The following is a 14,658-nucleotide window of genomic DNA, read 5'->3' as shown; positions in this document are numbered from 1 at the left end:
ACAAACATTAATTATCTCATAAAGTTCTCTCAATCTTAATCATAGTGGCTCGATAAGCCCACTGGCAACTATAGTTGCCGCAGTTTAAAATTGTCATTTTCCTTTTGTAAGTATTTTTCTAGATGTTATCCATGTTATATTTCTCAATGACATGCAAGTAAACAACCAAATAAAGGATTTCAAGAAAAATAATAATAATAATAATAAGGTATCCACTTCCATCCTGTCACATGAGGCTGTCAACTTTCTATCCCTACTTCCAGGAAGCATGGCTAAGGGCAAACACTCCCAAAGAAATTTATTTTTCATATTACTAATACGTTTTTATTGTTGGCATATATATCAATATAATCATGAAGGTCTTTAGAATCATCCAAACAAAACAAATCTTCCAGGAGATCTATAGTTTTTTGTGAACTTAGTCAAATGTCCAAGAGGAAACTATAGTTGCCAGTGGGCAAATAACTTGCATGTCATGGGGAAATGGTGTATACTGTGTTAACAGGTTAATAAATCAAGGTTATTGGTCTTGTTTAGTGCTTTTTCCTTTCATAATATCCCACCTAAAACATAACTTAACCCTTTAACTGACATCTCTACTGTACAGTAGAACAAATCTGTCAAAAGGTGGAGACGAGAGAGCAATCTTTCCACAGCTCTACTGCCCCTCTTTTGTTTCTGTTTTTGCCATGGGGGATGACAGCAGCAGTTTACTAACTTCAGTCAGTCACACAAAAGCAAGAATGGAAAGATAATGAGCTAACACATGGGATTAATTGATGTTGATGTTTTTCACCCTTTTATGAAATTATGTCTCGTAGGGGGCAAAATATTGAGGCCCCTTTATCCATTTTCGATGCGTTTCATTCTAATTTGTCAAGGACCCTAATTCATTTTATGACAAGTAGCTTATGATTCATTTGTAATGCTGAAATTCAAACAAGTAATGAATTTACATTATGATATGAAATCACCTATTACAGTTAGCCACTGAGTACTATTGGTCTAAAAAATGCCTAATTTTCTTTCAGGTATACCTTTTTTTATTATATATAGATGTAATATTTTCTTCATTCTATTTATTTTCATTTATTTATTTGCTCATTGGCAACTATAGTTGCCGCACATTTAAATATGAATTTCAAGAAAATAAACTAAAACCTGGGGAAAATAAATGCAGAACATGTTCATATAGGACACTATTGACATGACTATATGCATGAAACCATTCAGAAAAAAATTGGGCACCAATGGGTTAAAAAAAGGTATTGAACACAACCATCTATATATATATATATATATATATATATATATATATATATATATATATATATATATATATATATATATATATATATACACACACACACACACACACACACACACACAGAGAGAGAGAGAGAGAGAGAGAGAGAGAGAGAGAGAGAGACCCGTCAGAGAAACTAGTGAGTGTTTGTTGGTTGACATGGTTTTCATGTTTCCTATTACTGAAACTCTTTATTATCGTCTATATTCGCAGTTAGACTCAAGGTGTCAGTATTATACAAGGAAACCTTTTTAAAATGTCCCTCCTCTTCGAGACGTCACACAGTTGCTCCTTTCCACCAAAAGCGCAATTCTGCGTTGTTGAAACATACAACATACAACCTTGTTGTCTGTGTGGATTATGGTGAATTTGTTTTACAAAGAAATATTCAACATTTTATGGCATCTCGGAGAATTCACTCATGAAGAAATCACAAGGGGGATTATAATTTGTTTTCTGATAAGCGTTTGAATCATAATGGAACACGAAGGACAAAAGCGCAGGTGGGAGAGCTGGAGGATCGCTTTGTGTTTCTCTTTTCTGCTGTGTTTCGAAGAGCGTGTTTCTGCTCAGATAAGATACACTGTTCCAGAGGAGGTAAAAGATGGAACCGTTGTTGGGAATATTGCAAAGGATTTGGGCCTTGATGTCGGTTCTTTGTCGGCCAGGCGGTTCCGTATTGTATCTGGGTCCAGTGACGATATTTTTCAGGTAAATCAGAACGGCGTCTTGCACGTTCATAAGAAAATCGACCGAGAGTCTCTGTGTGATAGTTATAGCGCATGTGTGATAAATCTGAAGATAGTTGTAGAAAATCCTCTTGAAATACATTATATTGCAGTGGAAGTAACCGATGTAAATGACAATTCGCCCAGTTTTACTGAACACGAGAAACGACTGGAGATTTCAGAATCGACTGCTCAAGGGACGCGTTTTCAGCTTAAGGCCGCCCATGACCCGGATGCAGGGGTAAATTCTGTTCGTATTTACAAATTAACTCAGAACGAACACTTTGATCTAGAAGTCAAAAATCAGGGAGAAGACAAACTGCCATTTTTAGTTTTACAAAAATCACTTGACCGCGAGATCAATGACGAATATAATTTAGTTTTAACGGCTGTAGATGGAGGGAATCCTCAAAAATCAGGGACACTAAATATTACAATTAACGTCCTGGACATAAATGACAACAGACCTGTTTTTAGCCAAGATATGTATTCTGCAAATTTAAAGGAAAATATACAAATTGGAACACTAGTAATTCAGGTTCAAGCAAGTGATGCAGATTATGCTTCAAATGGAGAGGTCACCTACGCGTTTGGCAGCGATCAGAACCCAAAGGTTTATGAGTTATTTAGTTTGGATAAACTGAGTGGTGACATTCGTGTTAAAGGCGATGTAGATTTTGAGGAGAAATCTATTTACAAACTTGATGTTCAAGCATCTGATAAAGGCCAGCCCCCTATGACAACAGACTGCAGAGTTGTTGTAAAAATATTTGACACAAACGATAATAAACCAGAGATTGAAGTGACGTCACTGTCGAAAATGGTGCCTGAAGACTCCAAGCCTGGCACTGTAATCTCACTCATTAGTGTTACTGACAGAGACACTGGTGTTAATGGGAAAGTTGTGTGCTCTCTCTCAGAAAATGTTCCATTTGAATTAAAACAATCAGTTCAGGAAAACATGTACTCGTTAGTGACTAAAGGGAACCTGGACCGTGAAACTGTTTCACATTATGAGATTACAATAACAGCGAGAGACTTGGGTCAACCTCCACTGTCCTCATATAAAACTCTGAGCGTGCAGGTGTCAGATGTTAATGACAACCCGCCTGAATTCAGCCTAAATCCAATTGAATTATATGTGATTGAAAACAACGCTGCAGGCGCGCCCATTCTCACGCTGAGTGCTTTTGACAAAGACCTAAATGAAAACTCTGTGATTTCATATCAGATTATTAAAGGAAATGGGACACAAAGAGACATGACATCTTTTCTAAATATTAATTCTGAGACGGGAGCAATTTATGCACTTACAAGTTTTGATTTTGAGACTGTCAAAACCTTTCGATTTTACGCGCTCGCTACAGACTCTGGATCTCCGTCTCTGAGCAGTAACGTGACAGTGAGCGTGTTTATTCTGGATCAGAACGACAATGTTCCAGTGATCTTATATCCAGTCAGCGCTAACGGTTCTGCTGAGGGTGTGGAAGAGATTCCCCGTAATGTGAACGCAGGTCATTTGGTGACTAAAGTCAGAGCCTATGACGCAGATATAGGATACAACGGCTGGTTATTATTTTCACTGCAGGAAGTTAGTGACCACAGTCTCTTTGGTTTGGACCGCTACACAGGACAGATAAGGACCCTTCGCTCATTCACAGAAACAGACGAGGCCCAGCATAAACTGGTCATACTGGTCAAAGACAATGGGAATGTTTCACTCTCAGCAACAGCGACTGTGATTGTTAAAGTTGTGGAGCCCAAAGAGGCTTTTGCAGCTTCTGATGTGAAAAACACAGTAAAAGATGAGGAGGAAAACAACGTGACATTTTATTTGATCATCACTTTGGGCTCGGTTTCGGTGCTTTTTGTCATCAGCATCATCGTGTTGATTGCAATGCAGTGCTCTAAATCGACAGACTATTCGTCCAAGTATTTACAGGATACAAATTACGACGGGACTCTGTGTCACAGCATCCAGTACAGATCTGGAGACAAACGGTACATGTTAGTTGGACCCAGAATGAGTATCGGCTCTACTATAGTCCCAGGCAGTAATGGAAATACTCTAGTGATCCCAGATCGTAGGAGGAGAGATTCTGGAGAGGTAAGAATGGTTTATTCGTTATTTTAGCCCTGTGTGATTTTAAACTGTCTTTTGTATATGGTGTGGTTTGGGCTGGTTCTAAAGTAGATTTGTGACATATTGTTCTTTGCTGTACGAATCCATGTAGACGAATAAACTATTTTTTCTTCAAACCATTAATGCTGTATTAAGGAAATTATAATAATCTTGTTGGATTCAGTATCGAGCTCTGTGTCACATCAAACATGATCCTATATGTTAATTGGACCCAGGATAACTATTGGAAATATTTACGAGCTGGCGATATTATTTTTTTTTTTTTTGCATGAGATGATTGAATCTGATACACAATGTGCTGGAGAGCTAATGTTTATTTATTTATTTATTTATTAATTATTATTATTATTATTTAATATAATTATTTGTTAGTTATGCCCTGTTTATTTACAGCCTCTCTGCGATATTCATGCTTGAGGCTCTGGTGACAAACGCTCTTATGGGAAAATAATGCATTACATTATACGGTATTCTAATCATCTGCCTAATTTGTTCTGGAAAAAATAGAGTAATTTATGGCTCAGGACCGCGTATTTCTTGAACTATTTTCCATTTTACATTTGATTAAAAAAAAATCCTACTATTAAAGGTGACCAAATTAATTAGTTCATGAGTTCATAGCAGCACAAAGACTTTAATAAAATTTATTTTAAGTAATAAGAAATATTAGGAGTTTCTTGCCAGCTACTTAGTCGCGCGGAACTGTCTATGTCAGTGGTACTGAAATTTGCTGCGACATTTTGGATTGAAAGGTTTCACGGTGTATGTTTATTTTGTAGCTAAAAATCAAACATGCATATGTGCTATATATTAATGTTTATTTAATACAGCCATATCTGCCATATGGGTCGAATATTTGCTCTCGGTATGCTTTATCCTAAGTGCATGGAAGTCTATTTAAAATATTGACATGTTGCAGTGGACCTCGTGGTGTCAGTATTACACAAGAAAACGTTTTTTGGGGCAGGTATCTGGTTTGCATCATGCTAAATCAGGCTAGAGCGCAGTGCTTTTTCAGTCGGGAGCATATACAAGAGCTTAGTTCAGTGATTTGAGCAAAATATGTTCTTATGTTCGCCCTCGAATCATTTGAATAAATTCATGCGGTGACTGTGAGGTGAATCAGTTTACACTTGCTCATCAGACGACGGCTTTTAGCATGGATGCTGGAGAACAAAGGCGCAGATGGGAATACTGGTGGATCTCTCTGTATTTGTACTTGCAGTGCTACGGACAGTGGGCTTCAGGGCAGATAAGATACACTGTTCCAGAGGAAGTAAAAGAAGGATACGTTGTGGGAAATGTTGCAAAGGATTTGGGTCTTGATGTCAGTACTTTGGTGGACAAACGTTTTCGTATTGTTTCTGGATCAAATGACGGCCTTTTTCAGGTAAATCAGAACAATGGCATTTTGTATGTGGAGAAGCGTATCGACAGAGAGGCGCTGTGCGATGAAAATGTTGCTTGTTTGATAAGTCTGAAAACTGTTGTTGAAAATCCTCTTGAAATTCATTATGTAGAAGTAGAAATTGTCGATGTAAATGACCATGCACCCAATTTTGCTTATAAAGACGTCCTGTTAGAAATAGCAGAATCAACACTACCGGGAGAGGACTTTCAATTGCAGGAAGCAAAGGACCCTGATTCAGGCATAAATACTGTTCGTTTTTATAAACTGAGCCAAACCGAGTATTTTGAACTTGAGCTCCGCGAAAATGGGGGAGAGAAAAAGGTCCCCGTCTTGAAGTTACGTAAATTGCTTGACAGGGAGCATCAGGTCAGTCACAGTCTAATACTGACTGCTGTTGACGGTGGAAATCCACCACGATCAGGGAGTATCATTATTAATGTCACTGTGCTGGATGATAATGATAACAGGCCAAAATTCAGTCAAGAGCTCTATTCCGTCACATTACCAGAAAACGCTCCTGTTGGTACTCTTGTCATTAAATTGAATGCCACTGATTTAGATGAAGGTCAGAATGGAGAAATTGTTTATTCATTCTTAAAGAATATCGAAACACATGTTCATGACACCTTTGATTTGGACAAGACTGGTGAGATTAGGCTGAAGGGCGATTTGGATTTTGAAAAAAATACTGTTTACAGAGTCAGTGTTATGGCATCAGATAAAGGCCAACCACCGAAGACAAGCAACTGTCGAATTATCATCAAAATTATTGACGAAAATGATAATGGACCAGAGATAGAAGTTACCTCACTGTCTGATGTAGTTCCCGAAGATTCAAAACCAGGAACGGTCATTTCACTTGTTAGTATTACTGATAAAGATTCGGGCGTCAATGGCAAAGTTGTTTGTAGAATATCTGACAATGTGCCTTTTGAACTGAAGCCGTCATTTAAAGAAAATATGTACTCTCTTGTGACGAAAACAAAATTAGATAGAGAACTTGTGTCTCAATATGCTGTCACAATAACAGCCACAGATCTTGGTCAGCCTTCTCTTTCCTCAGTCAAAACACTGGAAGTGCAGATATCAGATGTGAACGATAACGCTCCAGCGTTTTCTCACAATCCGTTAGAGCTTTATTTGATGGAAAATAACCCACCGGGAGCCTCCATATACTCTGTTAGCGCATTCGATAAAGACATGAATGAAAATGCTGCTATAACCTATCAAATAATTAAGGAAGATGGAGCAAAAAGTCATATGTCTTCTTTCCTCAATTTAAATCCAGACAACGGACATATACACGCGCTGAAAAGCTTCGACTTTGAAACTGTAAAAACGTTCCAGTTCCATGTTCTCGCTACAGACTCTGGATCTCCGTCTCTGAGCAGTAACGTGACAGTGAACGTGTTTATTCTGGATCAGAACGACAATGTTCCAGTGATCTTATATCCAGTCAGCGCTAACGGTTCTGCTGAGGGTGTGGAAGAGATTCCCCGTAATGTGAACGCAGGTCATTTGGTGACTAAAGTCAGAGCCTATGACGCAGATATAGGATACAACGGATGGTTATTATTTTCACTGCAGGAAGTTAGTGACCACAGTCTCTTTGGTTTGGACCGCTACACAGGACAGATAAGGACCCTTCGCTCGTTCACAGAAACAGACGAGGCCCAGCATAAACTGATCATACTGGTCAAAGACAATGGGAACGTTTCTCTCTCAGCAACAGCGACTGTGATTGTCAAAGTTGTGGAGCCCAAAGAGGCTTTTGCAGCTTCTGATGTAAAAAATACAGTTAAAGACGAGGAGGAAAACAACGTGACATTTTATTTGATCATCACTTTGGGCTCGGTTTCAGTGCTTTTTGTTATCAGCATCATCGTGTTGATTGCAATGCAGTGCTCTAAATCGACAGACTGTTCGTCCAAGTATTTACAGGATACAAATTACGACGGGACTCTGTGTCACAGCATCCAGTACAGATCTGGAGACAAACGGTACATGTTAGTTGGACCCAGAATGAGTATCGGCTCTACTATAGTCCCAGGCAGTAATGGAAATACTCTAGTGATCCCAGATCGCAGGAGGAGAGATTCTGGAGAGGTAAGACTAACAGATTCATTCTAATTAGGCTACAGCTACCGTTTTGTTTTGATATTGTTAAACCTAATAGTTATTTATGCAGTATGTTATGCCTTAGTGTAGTAATGATTAAGATTCTGGAGAGGTAAGACTAACTGTTTTACTCTTTATGCACTTTTCTTTGTCATTTACATATGACGTTTTTGACGTTCTCCTTCTCCCTTACACTTGTCATTTCATACTTTTTTGGCATGGCTGTTGTCATTGTTTGTAAAATATTGGGCTGATGTCAAGATTGATTTGAGAGTCAAAAGCACTTACTGTGCCATTTTGCTTGTGGAGCTTGCTTATTGCTCTTTTGCCTTATGTAAATAAAAATTAGAGATTATTTCCTTGATATTCCAGCAAATGAAGTTCTCAATTTTTCCCCAGTAATCTTAATAGATGTATGCGTTGTGTAAAGGAATTGTTGCTTATTTGATATGTCTGAGACTGTTGTTGAAAATTCATATAAAATATATATTTTTTTGATAAATATATGCTGCTAGAAAAAGCAGAATATTTTCTATGTTAAGACATTATGCAAGAAAGAGAGGATCCTGATTAGCCCTACAGCATGAATTCTTTGATTTATAAATTGAGCAAAACCGACTATTTTGAACTTGAGCTTTTTTTTTATCATTAACTTAGCCTTACTGTTATTTATTTATTTTTTTATCTCAATATATTATTATACCGTTATTATAATTTTTTTCCCCTGCTTCCATATATTCCGGGAATATTCAATTGAGAGGTTCCGACTTTTAAAAAAAAAAAAAAAAAAAAAAAAAAAAGGAATAAAACAATAAGTGTTTATTTGTTATTTCAGCCAGAGCGGTTTTGCTTATGTGACGTTCTTAACAAACCTCATGGTGTCATTGTTGTACAGAGAAAGCATCTATTCACCCTGCCCCCATATCTAGCTTGCAATAGACATTTTGTTCAACGCAGAGAGGATTATTTTTGTTTGAAGATGGCCAAAGACAGAACTGCGTAACGTTGGATATTGGTAACAGTTTCGCGCGTCACCTTTATTTGTTCGTTTAAAATGAATATATATGTATAATCTGACCAGGTAGCGGCACTTACTTCTGGATTTCTCTGTCGTTCGCAATGGAAGCTGGAGGACAGATGCGCAAAAGGGAGCACTGGAGAACGGTTCTTTGTTTTCTTCTGTGTTTTGGGCAGCAGCTTTCAGCTCAGATAAGATACTCTGTTCCAGAAGAGGTAAAAGAGGGATATGTTGTAGGAAATATCGCTAAGGATTTAGGACTTGATGTGAACACTTTGATGGACAGACGGTTCCGAATTGTGTCCGGGTCAGATGAAGCGCTTTTCATGGTAAATCAACACAATGGCGTTTTATATGTCCAAAGAAAAATCGACAGAGAGGCGCTATGTGATAGTACTGGAGCATGTTTGATTAACCTAAAAATAGTAGTGGAAGATCCACTTGAGCTTCATTATATTGTCGTTGAGATAACTGATGTAAATGACCACTCCCCTACATTTACAGAAAAAGAAAAGCGATTAGAAATATCAGAAAACGCTCCGCAAGGAACGCGTTTTCAGCTGCAAGTGGCGCGTGACCCTGATATTGGATCCAATTCTGTGCGCTTGTATAAATTGAGTCAAAACGAGAATTTTGCTTTAGAAATAAGGGACAGGGCAGAAGATAAACTGCCTTTTCTGGTTTTGCAAAAGCCCCTTGACCGTGAGCACAGAGCTGAACACAATTTAATATTAACAGCAATAGATGGAGGCAATCCGCAGAGATCAGGAACATTAAACATAACCGTATTTGTTCTTGACGTAAATGACAACCGTCCTTTGTTTAGTCAGGATGTTTATTCTTCAACTCTGCACGAAAATGTGGAAATTGGAACATTAGTAATAAAAGTTAAGGCAATTGATTCTGATTACGGTCCAAATGGTGAAGTGTCTTACACTTTTGGAGAGGACAACAACGAAAACATGTTTCATATATTTGGCCTGAATAGATTAACTGGGGAAATCCGCGTTATAGGAGAGGTTGACTTTGAAAAGAACAGTGTTTATAAGCTGGACATACAGGCATTTGACAATGGACAGCCGCCTTTGAACACTGATTGTAGAGTAATTATAAAGATACTTGATTTAAATGATAATGAGCCAATCATTGATGTGACGTCACTATCGAAAATGGTGCCTGAAGACTCCAAGCCTGGCACTGTAATCTCACTCATTAGTGTTACTGACAGAGACACTGGTGTTAATGGGAAAGTTGTGTGCTCTCTCTCAGAAAATGTTCCATTTGAATTAAAACAATCAGTTCAGGAAAACATGTACTCGTTAGTGACTAAAGGGAACTTGGACCGTGAAACTGTTTCACATTATGACATTACAATAACAGCGAGAGACTTGGGTCAACCTCCACTGTCCTCATATAAAATTCTAAGCGTGCAGGTGTCAGATGTTAATGACAACCCGCCTGAATTCAGCCTAAATCCAATTGAATTATATGTGATTGAAAACAACGCTGCAGGCGCGCCCATTCTCACGCTGAGTGCTTTTGACAAAGACCTAAATAAAAACTCTGCGATTTCATATCAGATTATTAAAGGGAATGGGACACAAAGTGACATGACATCTTTTCTGAATATTAATTCAGAAACAGGCGTAATAAGTGCTCTCAAAAGTTTTGACTTTGAAATAGTCAAAAAGTTTCCCTTCCACGTACTTGCTACAGACTCTGGAACTCCGTCTCTGAGCAGTAACGTGACAGTGAACGTGTTTATTCTGGATCAGAACGACAATGTTCCAGTGATCTTATATCCAGTCAGCGCTAACGGTTCTGCTGAGGGTGTGGAAGAGATTCCTCGTAATGTGAACGCAGGTCATTTGGTGACTAAAGTCAGAGCCTATGACGCAGATATAGGATACAACGGCTGGTTATTATTTTCACTGCAGGAAGTTAGTGACCACAGTCTCTTTGGTTTGGACCGCTACACAGGACAGATAAGGACCCTTCGCTCATTCACAGAAACAGACGAGGCCCAGCATAAACTGGTCATACTGGTCAAAGACAATGGGAACGTTTCTCTCTCAGCAACAGCGACTGTGATTGTCAAAGTTGTGGAGCCCAAAGAGGCTTTTGCATCTTCTGATGTGAAAAACACAGTAAAAGATGAGGAGGAAAACAACTTGACGTTTTATTTGACCATCACTTTGGGCTCGGTTTCAGTGCTTTTTGTCATCAGCATCATCGTGTTGATTGTAATGCAGTGCTCTAAATCGACAGACTGTTCGTCCAAGTATTTACAGGATACAAATTACGACGGGACTCTGTGTCACAGCATCCAGTACAGATCTGGAGACAAACGGTACATGTTAGTTGGACCCAGAATGAGTATCGGCTCTACTATAGTCCCAGGCAGTAATGGAAATACTCTAGTGATCCCAGATCGCAGGAGGAGAGATTCTGGAGAGGTAAGAATGTCGATTATTTATTTATTTATTGAGTTTATGAGTTTTATGTAATTATTAACCCATCCGCTTCACATACAGACTACAACATATTTTTCTCATCAAACTGGTGAGCTAATTTCAAGTGAAGAATTTCTGATAGTTGTTTGCATTACAAAAAGCACAGTGTCCTTGCTTTACCAGATGTCTAAAAGTTTGCTGTTGTTCCAAGTTGTGACAGCGTAGCGGGAGCTGTCCACTCCGCTGGTGCTGAAATGAATTGCGGTTCTCTTAGAATGGACTGGATTTACTGGCTTTACTGTGCTCTCACACTCATCTGCGTGAGTTGTTTTGCTTGATATTTATGCACTTTATGAAATTAAGTAGCGTGTAGGTATAATGGGCCACACAATGCAATGTATTAATTGTTTTTCTACATTATATGTGTGTTTTAATGAAAAACTTTGGAGAATTTGTCTTCCTGTAGACCACTCGATGTCACTGTTGCTCTAGTATTTGTGTAGCAGATTAAGTACTGCCCTTGATGACGCGAAACGGACTGTATTGTTCCTCACATTCATGATGAAACATTCAGGAGCTGATGAACATTATAACGGTTACAGGCTGTGTTAACTGTATTTAAAGTGGATCCATTTTGATTCGCATGATGTATCTAACATTCATGGAATCTAATCATCTAGAATAATACTGATCATTAGAATAACGTTGCCGACAGTCGCAATGGAAGCTAGAGGACAAAGGCGCAGGAGGGAGCGCTGGTGGATTTTTCTGTGTTTCTCTTTGCCTGTGTGCTTCGGACAGCGGGTTTCAGCGCAGATAAGATACTCCGTTCCAGAAGAGGTGAAAGTGGGATCTGTTGTCGGAAATTGTGCTAAGGATTTGGGTCTCGATGCTACTACATTGGTGGACAGACTGTTTCGCATTGTGTCTGGATCAAATGACGCTCTTTTCCAGGTAAATCAGAACAATGGCATATTGTATGTGGATAAGCATATTGACAGAGAAGAAGTGTGTGATGGAAATAGCGCCTGCTTGATTAATTTGAAAATAGTTGTCGAAAAACCCCTCGAGGTCCATTATGTGGAAGTTGAAATCACAGACGTGAATGATCACTCGCCTTCTTTCCAGGATAAAGACTTCGGTATAGAGGTTGCAGAAAACACTGTAACTGGAACACGATTTGAACTTCAAACTGCTCGAGATCTGGATGTGGGCGCTAATTCAGTTCGACATTACCATCTAAGCAAGAATGCTCATTTTGATTTGGAAATTAAAGATAGTGTATACGGAGATAAAACCCCTTTCCTAATATTACAGAAACCATTAGACAGGGAAATTACTGAAAAACACAGGTTACGACTAACTGCAGTAGATGGCGGAAATCCACCAAAATCGGGTATGCTTAATATCACTGTCTTTGTTCTGGATGTGAATGATAACCGACCCATATGCAGTAGTGATACCTTAACGATAACACTGCGTGAAAATGCAATTATTGACACTGTAGTGACAATTATAAATGCAAGCGATGCTGATAGTGGTCTAAATAGTGAAGTAGAATATACATATGGCCGAAACACAAAACCAAAAATACGTGAAATATTTCGATTAGATCGGGCGACTGGTGAAATACGAGTTAAAGGTTTGATTGATTTCGAAGAAAATGATATCTACAGCTTAATGATAAGGGCCTCAGACAAGGGTCTTCCTCCTCTGAACAGCGATTGTCAGCTTATAATTAAAGTTGAAGATGTAAATGACAATCATCCAGTAATACAAATAACATCTCTTTCAAATGTAGTTTCGGAAGACGCAAATATTGGAACGGTTATTTCTCTAATCAGTGTAAATGATAAAGATTCTGGAATCAATGGAAAAGTTGTTTGCAGACTATCTGACAATGTGCCATTTGAGTTGAAACCCTCTGTTCAAGATAACATGTATTCTCTTGTAACGAAAGAACGCTTAGACAGGGAGTTAGTTTCCGAATATGATATAAAAATAACAGCAACAGATTTAGGCAACCCTTCTCTATCAGCTTATAAAACTATATTTTTTCGAGTGTCAGATGTAAACGACAATATCCCAGAATTTTCATCAAATCCTCTAGAGCTTTATTTAACTGAAAACAATTCTCCAGGCGCTTCTATATTTTCTGTCAGTGCTTTAGACAAAGATATTAATGAAAATGCTGTCATTACTTATCATATCATAAGAGGTGGAGGGTTACAAAACGACATGGCATCTGCCATGAATATAAATTCTGAGACTGGTGTTATTCACGCGCTGAAAAGCTTCGACTTTGAAACTGTAAAAACGTTCCAGTTCCATGTTCTCGCTACAGACTCTGGTTCCCCGTCTCTGAGCAGTAACGTGACAGTGAACGTGTTTATTCTGGATCAGAACGACAATGTTCCAGTGATCTTATATCCAGTCAGCGCTAACGGTTCTGCTGAGGGTGTGGAAGAGATTCCCCGTAATGTGAACGCAGGTCATTTGGTGACTAAAGTCAGAGCCTATGACGCAGATATAGGATACAACGGCTGGTTATTATTTTCACTGCAGGAAGTTAGTGACCACAGTCTCTTTGGTTTGGACCGCTACACAGGACAGATAAGGACCCTTCGCTCATTCACAGAAACAGACGAGGCCCAGCATAAACTGATCATACTGGTCAAAGACAATGGGAACGTTTCTCTCTCAGCAACAGCGACTGTCATTGTCAAAGTTGTGGAGCCCAAAGAGGCTTTTGCAGCTTCTGATGTGAAAAACACAGTAAAAGACGAGGAGGAAAACAACATGACATTTTATTTGATCATCACTTTGGGCTCGGTTTCAGTGCTTTTTGTCATCAGCATCATCGTGTTGATTGTAATGCAGTGCTCTAAATCGACTGACTGTTCGTCCAAGTATTTACAGGATACAAATTACGACGGGACTCTGTGTCACAGCATCCAGTACAGATCTGGAGACAAACGGTACATGTTAGTTGGACCCAGAATGAGTATCGGCTCTACTATAGTCCCAGGCAGTAATGGAAATACTCTAGTGATCCCAGATCGCAGGAGGAGAGATTCTGGAGAGGTAAGAATAGCAGATTAATTCTAATTGAAATCAACGTGTTGGACTGCTTTTTTACGATATGATTGCAAAATTATATTATTTTACATTATGATTTCATAGTGCAAAGTCTGACACAATTTTGATTATCTTTTCATATTGTAAGTAACAATATGAAGCTTGCAGTGCGCTGTCCCCTGTGTTGAAATAATTACTGTCCGCTGTGTTATAATTTTGTTAGTATTTATTTATTATTATTCTTATTTATTTTAATTATGTGAAAAATATTCTGTTCTGAAAACGTCAACAATACTGGATGGATGTAAATTAAATATAATTATTTTGTTTATGTATACGGTTTGAGTTTTTTTTTTTACGACTGACTGTAGTGTATTTTAATAGTTTTTAATGTTTTGAAACC

At 38.4% G+C, this 14,658-nt stretch overlaps 4 protein-coding genes across 4 annotated transcripts in view; all 4 read left to right on the top strand.

Moving 5' to 3' along the window:
• Positions 1-1,634: 1,634 nt before the first annotated feature.
• LOC113113620 (protocadherin alpha-C2-like) overlaps positions 1,635-14,658 on the top strand; it is a 148,362-nt gene continuing 135,338 nt past the window's right edge. Inside the window, exon 1 of the mRNA XM_026279940.1 lies at positions 1,635-4,141. Coding sequence (XP_026135725.1) covers positions 1,784-4,141 — 2,358 coding nt within the window. The 5' untranslated portion in view covers positions 1,635-1,783. The remainder of the gene's footprint in view (positions 4,142-14,658) is intronic.
• Positions 4,952-7,718, top strand: LOC113114340 (protocadherin alpha-8-like). Its single transcript, XM_026281252.1, has one exon. The coding sequence runs from the start codon at positions 5,337-5,339 to the stop codon at positions 7,716-7,718; it is 2,382 nt and encodes a 793-aa protein (XP_026137037.1). The 5' UTR covers positions 4,952-5,336.
• Positions 8,638-11,680, top strand: LOC113114339 (protocadherin gamma-C3-like). Its single transcript, XM_026281250.1, has 2 exons — positions 8,638-11,212; positions 11,644-11,680. The coding sequence occupies exons 1-2, from the start codon at positions 8,826-8,828 to the stop codon at positions 11,678-11,680; spliced, it is 2,424 nt and encodes an 807-aa protein (XP_026137035.1). The 5' UTR covers positions 8,638-8,825.
• On the top strand, positions 11,729-14,358 carry LOC113113631 (protocadherin gamma-A11-like). The gene has a single exon (XM_026279990.1). The coding sequence runs from the start codon at positions 11,898-11,900 to the stop codon at positions 14,277-14,279; it is 2,382 nt and encodes a 793-aa protein (XP_026135775.1). The 5' UTR covers positions 11,729-11,897; the 3' UTR covers positions 14,280-14,358.

Source organism: Carassius auratus, chromosome 14 (assembly GCF_003368295.1).
Source record: "Carassius auratus strain Wakin chromosome 14, ASM336829v1, whole genome shotgun sequence".
In the NCBI taxonomy this organism is placed as follows: Eukaryota; Metazoa; Chordata; class Actinopteri; order Cypriniformes; family Cyprinidae; genus Carassius; species Carassius auratus.
Note: the sequence above shows the minus strand (reverse complement) of the source record. Positions and strands in the feature narration are given on the sequence as shown.